Genomic DNA, 22803 nt, shown 5'->3' on the forward strand with positions numbered 1-22803 from the left:
TAATGCTATGGAATAAAAAGTGCAGAGAAACAGAAGATAATCTTGGCAATATATAAATTGCATTTTGCTATTGATCTGAAGTGAATACTTTGCCTCAGATTTTAATGAGTACATTGACTGATCATGGGAGCAAAGTCCGTTTAGACAATGGCAGGAGTGTGGGGCAAAGCATCATTCAGAACAAGGACAGAACAGAAATCAAGAAAATTAATGCAAGACTCTGCATCTTCTCCACCACATTTCTGAAAGGAACTGACATGTGGGTTCATGGGTCTACTGCCAGGTGGATGGAGAGGAGCAAATTTCACATCCATTACTAAAGTGATGGTTAATTTCAGCAGTGGAGTTTTTATGGCCCATCACCATGACATCCAGGCCTGCAGAACACATATAAACTAGCAGCAAGAGTAACTCAGGTCAAAATTGAAATTCCTAACTTTTTTATTTAATTAATCTTTTCCAAGTGTAATTGACTGATTATTCCATTAGCCAAATATTTGCAACTGGATCTACAAACTAAACCTTAAGAAGCTTCAGTAATTTAATGTTCTTAATAAGACATACATACACTGTCCAAGTATTAAAGTTATGCTACTTCTGCTTTACAATTTCACACATACAGAATTCTACAAGAGTTACGTAATTGTCAGTGCTGCTTCTTTTTTTTTTTTTTTTTTTTGGTCAGCAAGAATCTTTTATCATGAGATAAACAATATAGCAGCACTACACTTACAATTCTCAGTCAAATCTGAACTAACTGCAGAGGAAATCATAATGGCACCCTGAAAATTGTTTCACAGGTAATATTTCATATTTACCTTCCTCATTTAATTTAGAAGGATATTTCCTGGTTGTGGGTAATAAGTCCATTTATTCAGTGGAGAATAACAACATTAGGTGCTGAAATCACTATTTTGAGCTAAAAATAGCTCCCATTACTGAAAGATCAATTCTGCTTTTTGCTATGACAGTTTACAACTTCTGCCATGTAGCAGAACAGCCCAGATTTGCTGAGAAATTCTGTTCTGAGACCTTTGACTCTCTGAACTGTGAAGTTGGCTGCAGTTGCTGTCCTTTCTGTAAGCAGAAACCTGAGAAGCGGGGCAAGTAAATCAAAATGGAAATGGAGGAGCAGGGCCAGGTTGGCAACAGTAGAGATGAGTGCTTTTGTTTCTAAAAGAAGTGAAAAAATGCCTTGAAAGTCATGCATTCTCTCTGCCTACACTGGCTCTGCAGCAACTTGCTTTCCCTGTTCCTTTTTTAACAATTGAGAAAGACACTATGAGTGCTGCCCCTCACAGCAGACTAGTTTTTGCATTTCATGGTGACATAGCAGAGATGCATAGAATTAGTGTTAGTATAACTTTTACATAAATATTAACAAGGAATGTTCTCCTTCAGGAAGAGTGAGCACGATCTGTTACTGCCCGGTGGGTGGAGGGCTGGTAAAGGCAGCTTTAATTCCGTACTTGAATCTCAATTTTTCTTGGCAATGCTTCTCGTGTAAGTTGGCTGCTCTAAATGACTTTGCTGCCACAGCCCCCTATGGATCGTTCCAGCTGCTCAAAATAGCTGTTCAAAGTGAGGAAACCTCTACACAAGAAGTATTCCCTAGGGAGAAATTTCAAGAACTCTACAGGCCCTCTGTGCTACTGGGAAAGTGTAGAGACTGGCTAAGAAAACAGAATTCATCATTGTACTTTCCATACAAAAAAAAAAAAAAAAAAAAAAAAAAAAAAATTCATAGTTTCTCATAGTTTCTCATCTTTCTTTCTGGACTTGATTATTTGTTGACACCAAACTTACCCCATTCAAGAATATGGGTAAGAGCAAGTTAGCTTCTCACTAACTGTGTGAGTTCTGTGCTCTGCAGCTGGTTATAGCAATAAAAATGGGGAGCAGCTTCAGCACCCAGCTTTCATTCTGTTTCTGATTGCCCCAAAGCTCTATTTTGGTATGCAGAAACTCTGAACCACTCTGACTGTTGGGCTTGGTAACACACCTGACATTAAAAAAAAAAAAAAGAGGTTATAACAATAGTCACAACAGGTTTTTAGTGACATAGAATTTCCTCCTGCACACAGAGGAATGTACCTGGCCAGTTACAGCCTGTTGTGCCAGCAGATTATTACAAAGGAACACGATCATAAACAATTTTTGGCCCTGTGTCTAACAATCATATGATGATATCTGAGCCTTCCTGTCTTCCCAAGCCATTCTTCCTCCAGATTCAAATGCCTGATTAATATTATTAAAACAATTTCAAAACTGGTCTAGCTAAATTAGTGCAACCCCTTTGAATGGACATTTTCAAACCTGCTGGTCCTTCAGCTCCTGTCCTGCCCTTTATCTCTGGGTAATCTCAGTTGTAAACATGAATTCAGCAAACATCTTTCTAACACTGACTCACAGAAACTCCCTCTAATCCAAAACAATCTCCTTCTGTCCTTCCTGAAACCTCAGCCTGTCTCTCAGACAATACTTTGTTCATGTCTAGTTGTCAGCCAAGTTCAAAAAAGAGCTTTCACTGTTTCTCTCCTTTCCCTCCTCCACCTGTTTTTTGTGTATCTGTCAGCAATCCAGACTCCTGTGAAGGAAGGCATGCAGCCTTCAGCATTAATACAAATTTCTTTTTAGGTCATCTGGCTTTAAATATACAACATTACCCTGCTACTTTTCTAGCACATCAGAAAAAATACTATTTCATCTTCCTTAGTGTTGAGATCATTTCCCTCCTCATGTCAGCTGGTGATACTGAGCTGCATTGTCCCTTGTTAAACTTTCAAACAAATACTTCATGTGGTTTCATAGATTATCCATCCCACTGGGAAGCTTCCCAGAAATAATAAAAAAAAAATAATGTATTTCATTTTTTTCTTAATCTTGTTCTCCTCCAAAATGTCTTAGAAGCATTCTTACAGGTAATTGGTGTGCCTGAAGACCAAGGGACAACAGTCACAGCTAGTGGGTTGGGGCCATTCTGACTCTAGTGAATGCTGTCTGGTAGCAGGTGCCAAGTCCTGAATTAGAAAAAGAACAAATTAAGGGGGCAGACAAGAGAACAGTCAAGACTCCAGGAAATGATTAAGTTTGTGAGCATGCAGTCCAAGACACACTGTGAGACCACACCATATCAAGATCAGGAAGTCAGAAACACCTTATGAGACAGGATCCATGACAACAAAAAGACATATCTGGCTGGAGTAATGTCACACAGATCACTTGCAAGTAGGATCAAAAACCTGACTGAAAACTAGAGAAAACATTAAATCAACAGAAGACAGAACTAGAAAATAGTACTGCACAGCTAGAAAGAAGGATGGGTGGATTGATATTAAAAGTAAATGTGGAATATGGCTGGATTAAGTCCACAAACCCTCAGATGTAGTTCTATTAGCACTTTGGGTAGGTTTAATCCATTCTGACTACTGAAACTAGTGGTCCTGCACTCCACATCCATAATTTCATGTGCATGCCCAAGCACAGCTTCTTATTTATACCAATACAAGCATTTGTGTAGCTGGGACATGAACTGGCTTGGGAATGTGATGCAAATTAAAGCTGATCACAATTAAAAACTATTAACCATCATTAAAATGAAGCAGTCAGCATTAAACCTGATGCAGTCCACTACACAGCCGTGCAAGTGAAGTGCTTATACTGGCACAAGGAGGGAAGCAGCATGGAGGTACAGATAAACGGCTGAGAAAGGAAAACCCTTTTTTAAAGGGTTGTCACAACTCACATAAAGTTAACAAAAACCAGTGAAGCCCCAGCACTGGAGAACATGGTTCTCTGCCAGCTATTAAGGCTGTGCCATGGGAGCAGGCAGCGGCAACCAGCCACCTAGGGAATGATTCATGTCCAGCTGCCTTGGCAGTGACTCACTGGCTCAGTGACTTCACTCCTCCGCTGGTGGACAGAGCCCACTGCCTATTATGCCGTCCGATACTATCTCACTGTCTCCTAGTAGGGACTCATTCATCTGCCCCCAGCCATCTGCTGCTGCCTGTCCCATGTAGTGCGAGCACCGGAGGCTCATCGGGGAAGACGGTATTTTTCTGTTCTTCATTTGGTCAGTTGCGAGCCTTTCCTCAGATTACGGAGTATTGCAACACTGAGTTTATAATGTGTTATAGAATCGTTAAAAATGCTTTAGGCGACCATTGATCTATGTGGTTTTCAGCATTTTTTTCCAAATATCAGGGGGGAAAAAAAGAGTCGCAGGTTATCAAGTAATGACCCGCGCACACAGATCCGCGGTCCCCTCCATGTGCGCCACAGACGCTCATGCCCTGCCCGGTCTGTAGCCCCTTGTGCCACACAGCAGCGTACTGGTGACTCCTCATTTCTTGGTCACACACGCTGGGCTCCTGGAAGGGAACGGGAACTACGCCTGAACGCTCGGCTGGGCTCCTCTTACGAGCGAGGGAAGCGCCTTTCGGGGGGCGCAGAGGAAGGAGCGCCGTGTGCGGGCGCAGCGCTGCCGCCGCGGCCCCGGAAGAGCCAGAATTCTCGGGCTCGCCCCTCGCTACGCGCCGAATGGTTTCGGGGGATGCTCCCCCGCCGTCTCTAGGCCATGTTCAGCCCTGCTTGTCTTGGCACTGCTCCCTGCCGACTACAGCCCGTGCATCCCACCCATGTTCGCGGCGACGCGGTCCGAGCCCGGTGCGGCCGCCACGCCGCGGCCCCGAGCGCTGCCCCAGCCCCGCCGCCGCCCGTGCTCCATCTCCCGCTCCCTGCGGCCGGGCGGGCGGGCTGCAGCGGGAGGGGCCAGAGAAACCGGCATATGCCTCGACGGGCATCGCCGACACCCTATGGGAAGCGGGGAAGGGCGGGCCGGAGCGGCGGCCGCCCAATGTGCAGCGCGACCCGGCGTGATGCGGATACCTGCGGGGGTATAAAGGCGGCTGCGTGCGCACTGGCCCCTCGCTTACACAGTATGGCCGGCGACATTAGCTAGCGCTCGCTCAACGCTCTTCTCTGTAACAGGGGAACACACGGACTACAAGGAACCGAACCGCATCGCCCGCCTGCACCCCCGCTCGGACTGTAACCCGCTCACACACGCTCACGCCGCATCCGCCGCCGCGCACTCCGGGTGGTTTTCGCCCGTTAAAAAAACAAAATCCTTCTTCTACTTAATCCTCTGTTTGTTTTTTTGGTTTTTTTTTTTAATTAATATTACGCAAACCCCCCAGAAGGTGAAACCCGCCCGGGACGGACTGGGACCCGGCGGCGGCAGCAGCGCGGCCCGTGCAGCAGCAGCGAACGGTGGCGGCCGGGGGCGGCAGTTTGGTTGTCGTTTAATTTCTGTGGTTGTTGGTTGCCGAGTTGTCTCACCATGAAGGAGAGCGGTGCACACTTCTTCGAAGGGACCGAGAAGCTGTTGGAGGTGTGGTTCGCCCGGCAGCAGCCCGCGCAGCAGGAGCCGCACCAGAGCAAGGGGTCCGGCGACCTCCGCACCATACCCAGGTCCGCGAACGGCCGGGGCGGGGTGGGGTCGGAGCGGGGAGAGGCGGCGGCAGGGCCAGCGCTGCCCTTGGGGGGCGGCCGGCGGGGCGGGAGGGTCCCTGAATGGCCCGGGCGTGGCGGCGCTTTGCGGGGGGGGGAAGGCAGGTTCCGGGGTGGCCGTCGGTGGGGGCTGGGCTCCCGCGCAGCCGGCCGCCTTCCCGCTCCCCGGTGACAGCCCCGGTACCTCCCCGCTGGGGGTGACCTTCCGCCGCCCTCCAGAGACCCTCGAGCAGGGAGGCTCCCCTGGTCCCGGCGGGCGGGAGGCGGCGGTGCCGGGGACGGAAGCCATTCCGTGCCGCCACCTCGTGCGGCCCGGCGCGGTTCCCGCTGGCAACATGTGGCGGCGGAGCGGAGCGCGGAGCCGGGCGTGCCGCGCCGGCCGGGAGCGCGGCGGGGGGAGCGGCCGCCGTGTCGCAGTGCTGCTGGCGGCAGGGGCACGGCTGCGGCGCCCACCCCTCTGCGGCGGCTCGTCCCGCTCCCACGGCCGGTTGCGGGGTGAGAAGGCTCGGGAAGTCCCTGCCCGTGCCTTACTGCGGAGAGCGGGGGCTCGGGAATCTCCCAACCCGTTAATGCAGGCTGGAAAGGGCGAGCCCTGTGGCTGTCGCGGCGAGGGTTGATGCAGTTCCCTCTCACATGGCCGGTGTGGCGGCGACCTCCGGCACTACGTAGCCGGACAGGTCCATAGAGCGGCTCTCGCCGAGGGAAGCAGGCGGTACCCGGGGACCGTTCCCGCGTCTCCCAGCGGTGCGGGGGGCACCGGGGAAGGAGATGCCCCCTCCTCCCCTAGGAGTGTGGCTGGAGCCACGGCTTACACGTGAGTGTCCTGGCCGCGCTCCCGGGCCGCGCCGCTCCCGTGGCTCTCCCCCATTGAGGGGCCGAGGCCAATGGGAGCGGGACGCCGCGGAGGGCCGGGCCGCGCCCGTCACCCAATGGGCATGTGGGGAATGCGCTGGCGCCGCGCTCGGCGCCGCCCGGGGCGGGGGAAGGAGGGCCCGGGGCCCGCTCCGCGCCGCTCCGCTCCCGGCGCACGTGTTCGGCACCGGCTCCCGCCGCTCCCCGCCCGCCGCCCAGGAATGTGCCCGCGCCGCCTTTGTTAGCGCCGGAGCCCGTGGCCACCTGCCGGCCCGCGGGGCCGCTCTGGGGCCGGGCATGGGCCGTCTGCAGTGCGCACTGCTAGCGCTCTGTGGTGGAGCGGGACAGTGTAGAAACGCTGGAGCTAGGTGGTCTTTAGGGCCCCTTCCAACCCAGACCATTCTAGGACTCTGTGGAATACTAAGACTTCTGAATGTGAGAATATAGATCCACAGAAGATTGTGTTCTGCAAGTATCAAAAAATGGTGGCTGTAAGCTTGAGGTACAAAGCGAAATCTGCAGAACTATGGATGAGCTTGCAGTGGCAACAAAAATGGTATGTAGGTGGGATCAGCTGGCATAGTTGGAAAATGTAGGCTTGTCCTAAGCAAACAGGGCAAATCTGAAGGTTATATTCATGTGAGTAGTTCACCTTCAGTATGGGTAGCTGTTCAGGTGATTGCTGGAGGATCTGGCTCTCAGTTTATCCAGATCTACTTGTGCATATCACTGTTGCCCAATGGCCTCTGGTCAAGGAGTTTGAGCAAGAGAGTTTGTCATAGTGTATTTTTTTAAAAAGTAATGAATAGCCCATGTGTGTGCATGTCTGATGGCTCATGGTTAGGGGGAGCTTCATTTCTGCTGTACCAGAAGCACTGCAGAATACATTTTTACCTCTGACCTGTCGGTGTAAGTAGGTAATTTGCTTGTGTAACTTTGCCTTGTCGAGCTATTTAGACCTTTCTAAATAATGTACTTAACATGGAAATCATCAAATGCGGGGTTTTAACTCTTTGAGGCTTAGTGGTGTAGCAGATACAGGGTAACAGCTTATATAGTTAATGTCCAGGCAATCATGGAAGGAAAATCCTAGGTGAAATACTTGCAGATGTGAGTTACTTAGCTGCTGGAGTAGTCCTGTAGTGTTTGATCTAAAATGCAAAAGATTCCAAAAGTACTCGTTTGACTTTGTGTTAATATGCAGATGTAGTTTAGAGAGAATATTCTGCAAATACTTTCCTCACTGACACATTCATGCTCTCTGGTCTTCCATTTGTCAGCTCAGACGAATGTTTGCAAAACTACGAGCTTAACTTTTGAACTGCTCCCAGAGCATTTAATGTAATTGCAGGGTAGGAACTGAGACAGTTCCTTTGTGTGGTTTAGATATGGCTGTAAAGTTTTAATAGAGTGGATAAAAACTGTTAACTGTTGACCGTGTGGTCTTTAACACAGTGTCAGAGCTGTGAGCAGGCTTTGAAGACTTCTGTGTTAATTGGCTCTTAATACAACATGTTAATCGAAGTTCCTTACTTTCTTTGGTAGGAAGCTGTGACACGTCTGAAAGTGCTATTAACCTGAGTCCATTGGTAATTATCAGTGATACTGTGTTTCTAGCATGAAATGACCTTCTACAAACATTCTCTTTTGGAAAACTGTCACAAATAACTAACCTGTTACAGCTGATAGATGCAAATGAAAGTCTGAATACTACGTATCCTGCTATGCTAATTCTATAGAGGTGATTGAATAAGCTCGTTTATGTTGTCTGAAATCAAAGCTGAAACTGTAGAACAATAGCTAAATTAGAATCAAGTTGCAAACCAGTTGAGCTTGCCTTTTGTATTGTAATACCTGCTTAGTAGCGAAATGCGAACCATTCACATACTGAATGACTAGGCTGGTGTTCAAAGCTAAAAATTTCCATGTTGTGCGTGCTTGTTAGGGATTAGATATTTTCAAGTCTTTGCTGGATATCATCAGCAAAAAAAGTTCTTGAGCTGATGCAATTCAGACTTTTTTCCACATTTTTTCCCCTCCTATGGGCAAAACTGCTTTCTGGATAAAAGTTTGGATTATGTGTAATGTATTTCAGAAAGATCTGTCATCTTAGCACATTGAATAAAGGTCCCAACTAAAACATACGGAACTTGAGCTGTACTTTGTTGTTAACTTTTGGGGTGTTTTTGCTCACTTCTTAATGAATTACACAGAAAGGTCTTGTGGTTCAAATAGTTGGTGGCAAGCATCTAAATATGCCTACCCTGCTTATATCTAGCAGGGGAATGAAGTTAATGTTTTTGTGGTCTCAAAATAATTTGCTTTAATTTTATTGCTTGTTCTCACCGTGCTTTGTAAAGTATGGGTTTTTTTTTTCTTTTAAAAAAAATAGCCTTAAACTATATATAGAAAACAGAGGGTTTCTGAAAACATGATGAACTTGCTGCAAGCCCTGAATTTCCATGGTGATTGTAGTGCATTCACTATCCCCCACAGTAAAATAAGCTATTTATTCCTTCAGATGATGTGCAGCTATGCATTTTCCATATCAAGGGATATCAAGATCTTGAATGCATAGACGTTTGAAACCATAAATAAACGTTGCCGGTGTTAAAAGCTCATATCTCAAGCATTCAACCCTGAGGAATACTCTGAAATTGAGCATATTTATGGATTTTTAACCTGCTTCCAGTTTGTCTGTATTACATAGGGCCACAAGCTGGAGAGAACTGCAGCAATGGGCAGTATGGGGTGACACTGACATGACATTCTGATCCTGTGCCACAGGAAAGCTCCCAAGCACCGACAGTCAAGGATTTGATAGGAGTTCTGTAAATCCTTGCTGTGTGCTGCACCCTGTAGCCTGAGTTAGCTCACTGCTGCAGTGCTGCTGCACCTCTGCCCCTTCCCCCAGTCCTGGGCACTGTTCCCTGCCTGTTTCCACAAACACTGAAGGTACAAGGAAGCTGGGTGTGAGCCCTGCTCTGCTCCTACTCCTGCAGTGCTTTGGGACAAAACTGAAGGGACTCTGGAAAGAAGGCAGGGCTGTGCTAAGATAAGTGCTTCTGTTCACATATACTTGGTGGAGCTTTTATGGGCAATGCAAGGTTATTTGGAGAACTGTATGTAAGAGTGCAGTCTTCCCCTCATCAGAAAGGATATTAATCAACTAGATTTTAGATCAGGTTCAAAACTACAGGTAAAATGTTTTCTCGTAACTCAAAATTGTAATTAAAAATGGTTTCATACACAGAAATAAGCCTTTCTATTCTCACTACTACTGATTCTGATGCTGCTTGCAGGAAGTGAAGACTTACGTTGAAGACTTTCTGAGATTTTCCTTCCTTACCACTAAAAGTGCTGAAGCATTTGGGTGGTCACTTCTCGTCAAAAGTCTGGGCCCTTAGTGAGACTGTAGAAAATAAATAAGCAGCTGTTGGTGTATTCCTCCAAAGGGCTTTCCTAATGGTTGTTTGCTCAGCCAGGAGAACAGGAAGACTTGGGGCATTTGGTAGATACCTGCTGCTTTTACGGGATGTTCCTTCTGGAGAAAGTTACACTCAATTTGCCCTGAATGTTGCTTGTAAGTCCTGCTAGAGCTCATGTTTCCTCAAGCACGTTGGATGTCCTTGGATATGAGAGACTTGAGGAATACCCATTGAGTATCTTTGGATGTAAAGGATGGAGTCTCCCCATTCCATGTAACTGTAAGGTTCCACAGCAGGAGAAATATGGAGCCTTCAGAGCCCCAGCTGTGGCCATCTTTGTGCCATTGCTGAAATACCTCAGTTTCCTTTGGGAGTGATGCTCTAAGTAGTTGGCTTGGGTGAGAAGGGTTTTGTGAGCAGTATTGCATAGTCAATGCATAGTACTGCAATCACTTTCAGTGTAGATGAAATTTCCCCCCAGCTGTCTCTCAAGATTAAGTGCATGTTCCTGGAGGGCTTCTTAGGCCTGAGATAAGGGAGATGTGGATAGTCTCTGTATCTGTATATAGAGGGTGTGACACTTCTGTGCACCCCACAGATATTGCCTATGTAAACTTATCAAGTTGAGCTTAAGCTCAGGCTGTGTAAGTAGTTCAAGGTAACCTATCTTCAACAGCAATTTATAAGTTATATTTCTTATAGGAAGTAATTCACGTGCAACTCTCTGCAGGGAAATACACAAGCTGCTGAGAGGTGCTTTAAAATGCTTGTGACTTCTGTGTGGTCTGTACTGTTCCTGCCTGTTTCAGGATGGTTGAAAGCAATGTTCCAGCTCTGCTGACACCGATGTTAGGGCAGCATTCGTGTGTCTTGGCTGCATCTCCTCTGTGTAGGCAGTTCAGACACAGTTTTGGGCTGTCTTGGATCATGGTATTGGTAGGAATTTGCCTATTTAACTGTAACCTGCTAATGAGATAACTGATGCTTATGTGTCTCCTAAAAACGCTTAGTAGGTAACAGGTGAGGGGATAAAAGATTTTTCTGCTGTTGAATGCTTGACATTAGAACAAAGTCTTACATATTCAAGATTAAAAGGCTTGTTACATATGGTCCAATAGAATTATCGGCTGCTCTATTCTAATGAAAAGCTATGCAAGAGTATATATATGGATTAAGCTGTCTTTAGGAGCTCCATATGATTTATTTCCTAAGGATTCCTACGCTACTGCAATACAGCTTTTCTGCCCTGTGCTGAGTGGCTGCCCTAGCAAGGTCCCGTTATTGGGGTGGTGTGCTTGAGGAAGCTGTTGGTTGATGATAGGAGTGAGTTCTTGATGTAGTTCCTAATTTCTTCAAATTGCTGTTAGCACATTTCCAGTTGGCCTGAAACAGCAGTATTGTGCGTGGTATGCTTGGCTCTTGTTAGTGTGTTTTACCCCTTAAGGTGAAGGCTCAGAAGAGGCCAATAATTTGGTTCAAAAGCATGTGTTTATCTGTCAAGGAAAGCTTCCTTCTGAAATATGATGCTTTGGAACTTGGGTGAGAGGAACTGTTGACTATTCATGAAGTATACTTCCTAAAATTCAGCTACTTCTCAGTTGTAATAGCTTTCCCTACTGACATATTGGCAGTTTGAAAAGAAATTATTTGTACTCTGGTAACAAGTGTTTTTATAAGGCACTAAATACTGCAGCACAGGTATAAGAGTAGATGGTTAAACGATTATTTTTTCCCCCTTTTGGGATGTTCTGCTAGTCAGGTGTAGAAGAAATAGCTTTTTACCATTCAAGCAAGGACAGTTCTTCACACTTGAGCAGATGTATTCCACTTTGATTTTATATTCTCTGAGAAGGTGCAGTCATTGAAGTGCATTGTGCTTGCCCATTCAGAAACTAATTTGACTCTGGATAAGTAGCAGTTATTTGAAAATTCAGAAAAGGGATCTTACAGCTTTGGAATGAAGTGGTCAATAAGCCCACGTAAGTGAGGAGTCACTCTCAAGTCAGTGTCGGCAGGTCTGCTGCAGATCTTGCTTCCAGTGAGAGCTGCCAATGACTCTCATGGATCATATTCTACCATGTTTGAGTGTAGGAAAGCAGCTTCCAAACTGGCATTGTCTTGATGTCTGTCTGTAGGAAATAGTAATGCCTTGCACATTGGTCATTGAAGGGGGAGTTTTGAAGAGCAGAAGTCCATGATGGCACTTCATTTAGAATCAGTCTTACCTGGGTACCCTTTTGTAGTTGCAGGCTTTGCTTCCAAGTTAAAACTTAACTCAGTTATGAAACTAGTAATGTTCTCAGATATTTAAATTACTAACTTAGTGAATTTTTACTTATTATCAAATAGCAGCAATACATGTAGCCATAACCATTGAAATACTACTTTTAAGGTTGATTTTGTTTCTTCATTCAAGTGTGGATAGATATTGCTTGTCTCAACTAGTGACAATTATGTGGATCCAGAGGAAAAAAAAAAGGGAAGAAATGCAAGAGTTAGGCTTGTAGTGAACTTAATCTACTTGTTACAAAGTGGTCCCAGATGTTCTTCCTTAGCTGTGCTTTAAACAATAGAACATGCCAAATACGAAGGTCATCTTGTTTAAATAGATTATGTTGGATCAAATCCAGCCTTTCTTTAGTTTTCTGTACTCTTAAACGACGAGGGATACAGGCCTGGATCCCTGCAGAACTTCTCCCTAATGTGGCAAAGTCTCATCCTGGGTGCTGCAATCTTTTGTTAATCTATGTATGCTTCTAGAGCAAACCTGGCATCTTGTCTGATTCTAAAGTTGTAGGGTTTTTCCTTAATGCTGCTCTAGACAGATCAAATTATGACCTTGCCCTTTGTTTCTGTAACAGAGAACAGAACATTTTAGTGTATGCTCAGCTGAACACAACATTTTAGTGTATTCTCAGCTATGGTTTCTGTAGTATGATAGTGAGGACTTGAGCAAAGGTTGTCATATGCAAAGGTCTCATGCAACTGCAGATTTCAGCCATGGTACCTAAAACCAACTGTAGGACCAGCAAGCAAAATGGGACTTCCTTTGCATCGTGGGCTTTGCACTTAGCACATGATAGGGCATTGTTGGTGCTATACTGACCCCTCACTGAACTACCAAACTTGTTACATCTTTCTCTGTTAATATGTGTCTGAAACATGGGCAAGACATTTCCCTTCAGTTCAGTTTCACAGAACTGCACTACACTGATACTTAAGGAAAGGTGTCACTTGCCTGCATAAGGCTGAGGTTTTGACTGTCTGACCCGGTAAGAAGCTTGTGAAGGCTGAGACGTATGCTCTTGCAAAGCCTAAGATAGTTACATGCCCATTAATACTTGGACAAGTACAAAATCAGATTTGTTGTAATGTACAAATGGGTTAGTACAGCTCAGCATCAGGGAACTCTTCTTCACCTTTCCCAAATGGAATGTCAGACTCAGGGTGTTTATTTAACGGCAGATGAAATGTCAGTAGGGATGCTGGAACAGTTTGAACAATCTAATACATTACCTAGTTCAATTTACACACAGTGGCTGGCAAACTTATACTGGTGTGCTGTAGCCAGAGAAAACTAAATCCTTTTAGTACTCTTACTTAGCAAAATAGTATGATTTTCTAGGACCATTTAGAAGATAGTTTGTTATATCTCTTTCACTCTTTGCATTTACCAATCTTTTTAAGATGAAAAGCCACTTGCATTTTCATGTACACTTGAGGTTTAGGAACAGCTAAATCCAGTCAACAAGACAAGCATAGAGCTGAGTAAATGTTCAGGACTTGAGCTGAGAACTCAAAATAACCTTTTTAATTTGATATGGAGATTTGAGTGTCTGTGTTTGTGGAAAAGGATTTCATCAAGGGTCACTAACTGGGGTAAACCTCCCTTTGATTTTAAGTATCCAGTTATATCACTGAATTTCTAGGTTAATCAGATGTACACTTGATTATGAGGGTATTTTAAATGGATAGGATTTTCTTAACATATATTTTGGTTGAATCATATATATATAAATATTACTATTCTCATGTATTATGTTCTTTAAATGGGAAAATAATCCAGTATTAGTAAAGGCACAGAATTCAGTTTCAAAAGGCATTTCTCCGGAATGGATGAATTCATTGAGGGATAAGTTAAGGCATTTGCTTGCTGGCTGTTTAGAAAGGGTAAATAATATGTGGATATTCTAGTTATACATACAACAGAATCTAAAACTTCAACTTCACGAGCTGATCAGTTTTCTAAGGGGAAGGACTGGTGGCTGCAGGAGAAAGTGTGTTGATGGAATTAACAGTGAGTGCTCTGTCCTGGAGTACAGCCATGAGGCTTTTGCAGTGTCAGTAAAGGGTGAGAGGTCCGTCTCCTGAAGAAGGATTAGGCTGACAGTTTTATAAGGGCAAGCTGAGCTTGCTTGTTGATGAAAAATTGGCAAATTTTTCGTGCTCCTAGCTCCTGCAGTTATTCCAGCTCTACTGATGGACAGCTTAATTTTATGCTGGGTTAGTAAATCTTTTGGATTGTGACATCTCTGAGGACAAGAGCCAGCAGAAATCTGCAGGTGGAATATGCTATGGGAAGGGAGAAGTAGGACAGCTGGCAGTCTTGTAATTTTGTGACGTCAGGAAGCTGTGTCTGTTCCTGTCTTATTTATAGCAAAATTGACTATATTGAATGCAACTAATCTGGTGTAGACACAAGACTGGAGTAACAACTAAAGTAGGTTTTTTGCATGTCCATCATTTCTCTTGAGAACTTGCAAGTCTTTTAGCTTAATTTGAGCCCTTGGGTTTTTTGTGTTGTTTGGTTTTTTGTTTGGGTTTTTTTGTTTGTTTCAGACTCCTTGTAGAATGAGTAATATTAGTAAAGAATTAAAATATTGAACTTCTACCACCATGCTGAATTCTAGCACCATAGCTACAATTTGCACTGTATGAAGGAATTCTGTGATCCTGGTTGGTCAAAGAGGAACTCAGGCCATTGAAATCTATTAATTTTTAGCTTTTCAGTTAAATTATTAACTTGACTTGAAACTGGTCAATGAAAACATCTGAATGATAACTTGCTGGTTTATTACTGTAGTAGTTGCCAATGACTACTGTGATTGAAGTGCATAGAGGTTCAACCTAAAGCATACCTTAGGTTACCAACATGTGGGATGCAGGATTTATGGTTATCCTGGCTCACCTGGTTAGAATCTTGAGGTTGCTGTTCGGGAGTTTTCTGCATGCAGCAAATCTTAGTAACAGATTTTGAGGACTACTGAGCTATCAAGAGCAAAGAAGGGACTATTACTGCATTGTGAGAGACAGTCCCTGTATGAAAACTCTTCCCATTTTGTGCTCTCGGGTCCAGTAACTCAAAACTGGTCTTATTTGGGCTTTTTACCCAGGGCTCCAGCAAGCTTTGGTTTGTTTAACCTGTTGTTTGTGCTCTTCTGTAATTTCTTCGCAGGATTGAGTGGGACAAACTTCTGGAGAATGTGCATTGTTTGATCATAAGTGTGACAAAAACTGACAAGCAGGAAGCTTATGTACTCAGGTAAGGCGCTGGCTCATTCTTTCAGTCCCTAAGAGGGGAAAAAAGTGAAAGCTGCCGTATGCGATTCATTTGGCTGAGAATCCAGTCTTGGGTAAATGGCAAATTGGTGGCTACAACTTTCAGGGATCTCCTGCTGAGAGGTGCAAATCTCTTCATGATTGTTTCTTCTTTCCTTTAACCAAAAGGATGGACAGAGCTGTGCTGGCTTTGCACTTCATCACTGAATTTTGTCCATGGGTAGATAAGTGCCCTCAATACAGAATTTCAGTATTAATTACGTCAGCAAAATACGCTATAGATGTCCCTTATAGATCAGCAAAAAAACTTTATTGGTAGATCAGCTTTAACTGTGCATAAGACAATCAAGACAATCTTGCAGCTGGTATCTGTAGAAGAGTATCTGTAAAACTGTAGCTTTCCTGGAACCCTGGAATTTCTGTTGTGCTGCAGTTACTTGTAAGGATGCTACTTTTGCCATGTGTTTTTCATCTTGCAGAATACTTTCCTGCTTTTTGTACATGAACTTTACAGACACATTTGACATTTCTCTGGTTTACTTCAGATTACCAACACTGAAGTTTTTGTACTCTTTAAAGACTGCCTTGAGGGCAAGGTTGTGCTGAGAACAAGCTAGCCAAAGAAACTCTGTTCAAGTCTTGTTTCATCAAGCTTCATGTATTTAAAACAAAATTCTGGAAAGAGTAACTAGTTGCACTGCATCGTGGATGAAATTTTAACCTTGATTTTGAATTTGTAAACAGCATTCCAAATTAAATTATTTAAGCTAATTTTTAGTCCCATTGTTCAGTTACCTGATTAAAGGATACTTGTTAAGCATGTTTAAATGTTCTGGGTGTAGTATCAATGCCTGGCTCCAGTTCAGCTGGGCTGTAGATAAGGATCTGGCTTAGTTTATGTATAGTTAGTTTCTATATCTTGTTTATAAGGCATATCATACAGCTGTGCCTGTGTACCCACTTCACAGCATGTTTGTATTTCTCAGATAGTTTGAGGGTGTGTAATGTGTGTGCCTTTTCCTGTAGTGTGACAACTCTGAATTGTCATACTTGGAGCAGGCGTTTGTTTGGGGAAATTGTAACAGCTCTCAAATGTTAGCTGTATTCTATTGATTTGATCTATTTGCTAAGTATGTTTGTGCCATATGCTGCGTAAGAGTAGTGCATTTGGTTGGGATAAGGACCAAGACCTAACAATTACCTCCTGGATTGTTTTATATGAGCACTGAGTATATTCCTAATGCCTCTTTTACAGTGAGAGTAGCATGTTTGTCTCCAAGAGACGTTTCATTTTGAAGACGTGTGGTACCACCCTCTTACTGCAAGCACTGGTTCCCCTGTTGGAGCTTGCTAGGGAGTACAGTGGGTTTGACTCAATTCAGGTAAGGTGTCAAAAATCTTCCTTGGAATGTACAAAAAGCTTTTTGCTACTACTTCAAATTCACTCTTTGTATTAAATATCCTGAAATGTGGACGTTTATGCTTCCCATAATGGGAAGACCGTAATGTAAGATTGCTCTGCTGTAGCATTTGCCCTTTGATCTGTCTCTTAGTTGATGCTAACTAACAAATGCTATTGTGCTGAGTTACTTAAAGGTAACTGTGCCCATGCTGCCTAGTGCAAAACAAGTTTGTAAGTAAACTGTCTCTTGAAGCTTAGAAATTAAGATAGGAATAGCTGTGTGCCTGTGAAACAGGAGTACAGGTAGCAGTGTTTTGACAATGAAAGCAGGTCCTGTGAAAGTTCATGATAAATGCTTGCATTTGTCTAAATTCTTAGATACAAGATGGATGGATATGCTCAATACTGAAGATGCACCTTTTTTTTTTTTTTTTTTTTTTCAGAGCTTCTTTTATTCACGTAAGAATTTCATGAAGCCTTCCCACCAGGAGTACCCACATAGGAATTTCCAGGAAGAAGTAGAGTTTCTTAATGAAATTTTCCCAAGTAAGTTGATCAAACTTCAGCAAAGTTGGGTGAAGGATTTATGTTATGTGAGAAGTGATGAGCAGCACAATAGGTGTAGGCTGCTAGGCCAAGAATTCAGCAGTCCTTGCATAAAAGTCAAAAGCTACTTGTTTTCTGAATTTCTGATACTAGCTTGCCAAGATCAAAATCTAAACTATACTAAGCTTGACATTTAGCACCTTGTCTTAACTGGGGTCATCTTCAGACTTCAGTCACTCTGCAGAATTCTGAAAGCCCTATTAAAAAGCTAGTAGTAAATTAAATTTAGTAATACACTGAAGAGAAATGTGGGCTTTTCTCAGAGAAATTACTATGCTAAAAGCTGAATTTAACCTTTAATACAGTTTAAGACTTACAAGAAGAATCCTAAATTCTAAAGTGACAAGTTTTTGAAGGAACATGGAAGCTATGGTACTCCTGAGTTATTTGAAAATAAATGATAATCATAAATGCATTTAGTAGAGGCTTTAAGAGTACCAGGTCGTTTCTCTCTGTGCATAGCTAAACTGTAATATCAGTTTCCTGATAGTAGCCTCTCAGCTAGGGTGTCCAGACCCACTTCTTGCTTTTCTCATCATTAACTTTGCATTCCTGAAGTTTAATGCCTGGCTATTTGCTACAGCCACTGACTGTATCAGTGAACCTTGTGAGGTTCTGTGAAATCCTCCTGTCTTTAAATAAGAAATTAATATAATATTTTACATAAATGTTGAGCTGTGTTACATTAATTGTCGGCTTTTTGTCTTGTCAGATGGAGCAGCTTATTGCATGGGGCGTATGAACTCTGATTGCTGGTATGTATGTGAAGAGTTTGAAGTCTTTACAATAGAACTTGGTTGTGTCAGTATATGTTACATACTTGGTTTGTGCTTTATGTAGGTACCTGTACACCCTGGATTTCCCAGAGAGTCGGATATCCAATCAGCCTGATCAGACACTGGAAATTCTGATGAGTGAGCTTGACCCAGTAGTTATGGACCAGTTCTACATGAAAGATGGTGTTACTGCAAATGATGTCACTCGTGTATGTTTGCTTGAAAACTGAGTGTTTTGGGGAATGGTGGAAATTGGGCAACAAAATGCTTCATTCACTTACCTTCATTCACTCACAAGGTTTATTTTGTGGTAGGAGAGATGTTGTAGAAAGTGATAGGTTAATACTTTGGGAGGAAAATGGATTTAACTTAGGAATGTTTTGGGGAATATAACTTCATGTTTTCAATTCCCTTCCTTTAGTGAAAGCAGCAATATGCAGTGCTTTGGTTGATTAGAAGCTTTTACTCAGAAGAATGTAGGAGTAGAAATAAAACCACAATTTGAGTAACTTTCAAGGATGTAGATTATGAGGAGTAAGGCTTAGACTGGGGATAAGGAATGCAAAGGTTAAGTAGGTATCAAATCAGAGTTAAATTAGGAGGAGCCATTTGGATGAGAGGAAGGGTAGATTTGGGGTCTAAGCATAACTTGATGGGTTTGCCTCCTTTTCCCAGATGGGGAAGTTATGTGACATGAACAAGCTTTCCTGACAAGTACACTGACTTCATCTTGTTTTCCATCTTAGCTTTGATTCTCATACTGTATTTGCTATTGAGATTTGGCTGTAGCTCAGGTACTGTGTGGTAAATCAAAGCACTTGGGATTACACTTCTTCTTAGGGTATAAAGTAGTATATCCTTACCGTGGAGTAAATGTAAACAGCCTTCACTTTGTGGATAGTGGTTGAAGAGAAGCTCTGTTTTCCATTTCAGCAGCAAAAGCAAATATGTTTTGGAGTTCTGAGCTGTTTCCTTGTCTTGGATGGATCAGCTGGGCTCTGTAAGAGGCAGTGTGATAGCTTGCATGCAGCTTGTCACTGCCATTGATGTAGTGACAGGATGCAAGCCAAGGTCATCTACAGTGGTACATGCAACCAGACTGACTTGTTATTGGGAGACTTCTGGTTTTTTGCTAAATGGACATTCATTCTGCCTTTGGGTTAAATCTAAACACCTGTAAGGATGCATGATAAGCAGAGTTGTTTAACTTTTTTTCAGATGAGTGGAATTCGTGACCTGATACCAGGTTCTGTTATTGATGCTACAATGTTCAATCCTTGTGGGTATTCAATGAATGGGATGAAATCGGATGTAAGTTTTACACTCATTAATAATTAACATTGGTAAATAAAAAGAAATAAACATTTGGTGGTAATAATACCTTATTTTTTTTTTCAGGGAACTTACTGGACTATTCACATCACTCCAGAACCAGAGTTTTCTTATGTTAGTTTTGAAACAAACATAAGTCAGACCTCTTACGATGACCTGATTAGAAAAGTTGTAGAGGTTTTCAAGCCAGGAAAATTTGTGACAACTCTCTTTGTTAATCAGGTGAGTTTTCTTGCATTAGCTTGTCAGCTGATGAAATACATATAGACACAAAGGAAGCAAGGCTAGAGATTTTTGCTGGAGAGTACCAGTTTCCAGTTTGCCTTTATATTTGAGTGGTAGTTTCTTTAAAAAGTTAAAATACTCTTCAGTCTTGCGTTGTTGTGTATTAAATCTAATATTCAGAAAACTTCAGAATCAGTAAGATGTGGCATCCCAGTCCCAGAATTCTAGTGACTTCCTGTATAGTTCTGTATAAGCATAGTTCCTTGCTTTGGCATTTTTCTGGATTTGCCTGCAGCTTGCAGAACACTTCCTGTTAATGGTGTTGCTTTCAGCTAATCATAGAACTACAAAATTATTTGGGTTGGAAGGCATCTTAAAGATCATCTTCCAACCCCTGCCATGAGCAGAGATACCTTTCACTAGACCAGGTTGCTCAAAGCCCCATCCAATCCGGCCTTGAACACTGCCAGGGATGGGACATCCACAGGTTCTGTGGGTAGCCTGTGCCAGTGTCTCACCACCCTCACAATGAAGATTTTTTTTTTCCTATTATCTAATCTAAACCCACCTGCTTTCAGTTTAAATCTGTTACCACTTGTTCTACCACTACATGCTAAGTCACTTTCGAGCTCTCTTGTAGTCCCCTTTAGGTGCTGGAAGGTGCTCTAAGGTCTCCCCAGAGCCTTCTCTTCTCCAGGCTGAACAGTCCCAGTTCTCTCAGCCTGTGTCCATAGGAGAGGTGCTCCACCCCCCATAATTATTCACAGAACAGCAGTTCCATATGTAGGGAGCAGAATCACTTCTAGGGAGTGAAGCTGTTAGGAAGAATTGTTTTAAAACATGTTGGTAAGAACCATATATGAAATGCAGTGTGCTAATCCACCTCTAAATGACAGTTTTAGAAGTAACTTCCCCCTTTTTTTTGTTTTCTAGAGCTCTAAATGTCGCACAGTGTTTTCTTCTGCCCAGAAGATTGAGGGGTTTAAACGTCTTGATCACCAGATTGCCCAATTCAGTGATTATAATTTTGTTTTTACCAGTTTTACAAAAAATCGCCAGCAACAGCACAGTTGATTAAGAATGAAGAAAAAGCGCAAAAAGAAATCCCATATAGAAGGTGGTGGTTGCTTTCTAGTTAATGATTCAGGGGGCCATGCTTTCCACTCCCACCACCTTGTAGTTGTGGAAAGCCCTAGGTGTAATCATAGTATAACCATTTTGAATTGTATGCATTATTATATCAAGGAGTTAGATATCTTGCATGAATGCTCTCTTCTGTGTTTAGGTACTCTATGCCACTCTTGCTGTGAAATTGAAGTGCATGTAGAAAAATCTTACTGTATGAAACTTTACAACACTTGTAAAAATGATTCAGGTAGAATTACACACAGTATAGTTTTTCTCCAAGTATCACCAAAAATTCCCCACAGACAAGGCTTTCGTCCTCATTAGACTTCAGCCTCAACCTCTATTCATTGGGGACAGTTCTCTGTTAAATTGTCACTCTTTTTTTAAAAAAAAACTATGTTGTGATTTCAGTCTAAAACAGTTTTTGATGAACTTCTATGATTTCTAATGAAACTGATTCCTAATAAACACTTTCATGTTTGGAGAAAGTTCTTAAAACAGTTACAAATTGTTTTGCTACTACAGGTGGTGGTTGATTTATTTTTAAATCAGACTGACTTTTCATACTCTAATAAAGCTTGTAGGAATTTGCTCAGCTCTCCTGTAGAACTGGGCTAATGCATTGGTCTTTCACCTTTAGTAACTTGGTATCGGTACTAGTGCAGGCTAAATTTTGTCTCACCCTAATGGTCATTTGTCTGTCCACATCCCCGAGCTGTCACACCGCTACGCAATGGCAGAATTAGATGATGAAGGTCCAAGACTTGACAGGGGAAGGGCTGAGCCAGGCTTCGAGCGCTTTGGCGTAATTGTGTGACTGCTTTGCAAAGTGCAGGTTTATATTGGCATTTTCTGTCCCAATCACCTGTTGTGTCAGAACAGGAAGCTGATGCTCCTGAGCACTGGCAGGTAGGGCCAGTGGAGGAGTGGAATTTGCCAGTCTGGGTGTCTTGATTGGTTTGGATTATTGTCAGTAAAACCTGTGACCTGCCACTTCGGACTGTAAAGAGTGCTTCTAAACTGGTCCAGTGTCACTTCATTTTGTTGTTCCAAGCAAAGCTAATGCCTCTGTCTTGTGACAGTCCTGTGACATTGTTGTGCATGTGACTTATGTTGTACTTGAGTGTTGTGACTTCATCTGTTTTTTCCTCCTAATTGCTAAGGTGGTTCCTCTTACTGTGACTCGAGGGCATTAAGTGAAGGTGTAGAACAAGAACTGTCTGGGACACCTGGACAGAAGTGAAGTAGACTGCTATTCATGGAGCATGAATAAGTGTGTAATTCAAAGTCACTTTAATGAGTATTGACTAAAATGCAGGCTTTGAAAAGCTGGCACACTTTCAGCTATGTTTGTTTGCAAATACTGGGATTTTAACAGCTGTGAGACCAGCATGTTAACAACAAAATTGAGATTATTTTTCCCCTCTTGTCCGTGCAATGTTTTAACTTTCTGGTTTGATGCAATGGTTCTTTTGTTCCTTCCGTATTTATAAATGAAGTGCTTTTTCAGTACTTCTAAACTAAAGTCTGCTTGGTTAGAAATCAAGTGGTTGGAACATTTTGATTTTTTTTTTTTATTTTATTTTAAGCATATTATTGATGTTCTTTACCAATGTTATCAATTACATGCTGTAAATGGCACTAATGCTTTTTGGTGTTAATATTGAGGACCAATATTTCAATGGGTTTTTTTTGTTGTTGTTGTTCTTGCATTGTCTCAATTGTTCTGACTTTTTTTGGCTTGAGGTCCTTTAAGTAGACTGAAGATCCCTTTTCAAGTAATACTGAAAGAATGCATCTTACAAAAAGAAGTATAAGCCTCGTCTATGAAAATGAAAGCTATTGAATGGGTTATTGAACTATCTGGGTGATCAGGATGGGGGGAGTATGGTGTTTATAATTTCTGTGGTGTTAGACTTTGATCATTTAAAAATATCTGTACCACAACTTAACGCTTCAATAAAAGTTCGCTTAAATTGTT

The 22803-nt window shown here is 42.9% G+C and overlaps 1 protein-coding gene across 1 annotated transcript; it reads left to right on the forward strand.

The window, feature by feature from the left end:
* Nucleotides 1–4925: 4925 nt before the first annotated feature.
* AMD1 (adenosylmethionine decarboxylase 1) lies at nucleotides 4926–22803 on the forward strand. Its single transcript, XM_066315251.1, has 9 exons — nucleotides 4926–5475; nucleotides 15250–15336; nucleotides 16609–16735; nucleotides 17199–17301; nucleotides 18074–18116; nucleotides 18202–18346; nucleotides 19356–19448; nucleotides 19536–19691; nucleotides 20628–22803. Exons 1-9 carry the CDS (start codon nucleotides 5345–5347, stop codon nucleotides 20766–20768), a joined length of 1026 nt encoding a protein of 341 aa, XP_066171348.1. The 5' UTR covers nucleotides 4926–5344; the 3' UTR covers nucleotides 20769–22803.

This window comes from Sylvia atricapilla, chromosome 3, assembly GCF_009819655.1.
Source record: "Sylvia atricapilla isolate bSylAtr1 chromosome 3, bSylAtr1.pri, whole genome shotgun sequence".
In the NCBI taxonomy this organism is placed as follows: domain Eukaryota; kingdom Metazoa; phylum Chordata; class Aves; order Passeriformes; family Sylviidae; genus Sylvia; species Sylvia atricapilla.

Bases quoted from the DNA above. Each gene is read 5' to 3' on its own strand.
- AMD1 (XM_066315251.1), top strand. From the start codon at position 5,345: ATGAAGGAGAGCGGTGCACACTTCTTCGAAGGGACCGAGAAGCTGTTG. The intron at 5,476-15,249 runs GTCCGCGAACGG...ATTTCTTCGCAG, and splicing joins GACCTCCGCACCATACCCAG to GATTGAGTGGGACAAACTTC. The intron at 19,449-19,535 runs GTAAGTTTTACA...TTTTTTTTTCAG, and splicing joins TGAATGGGATGAAATCGGAT to GGAACTTACTGGACTATTCA.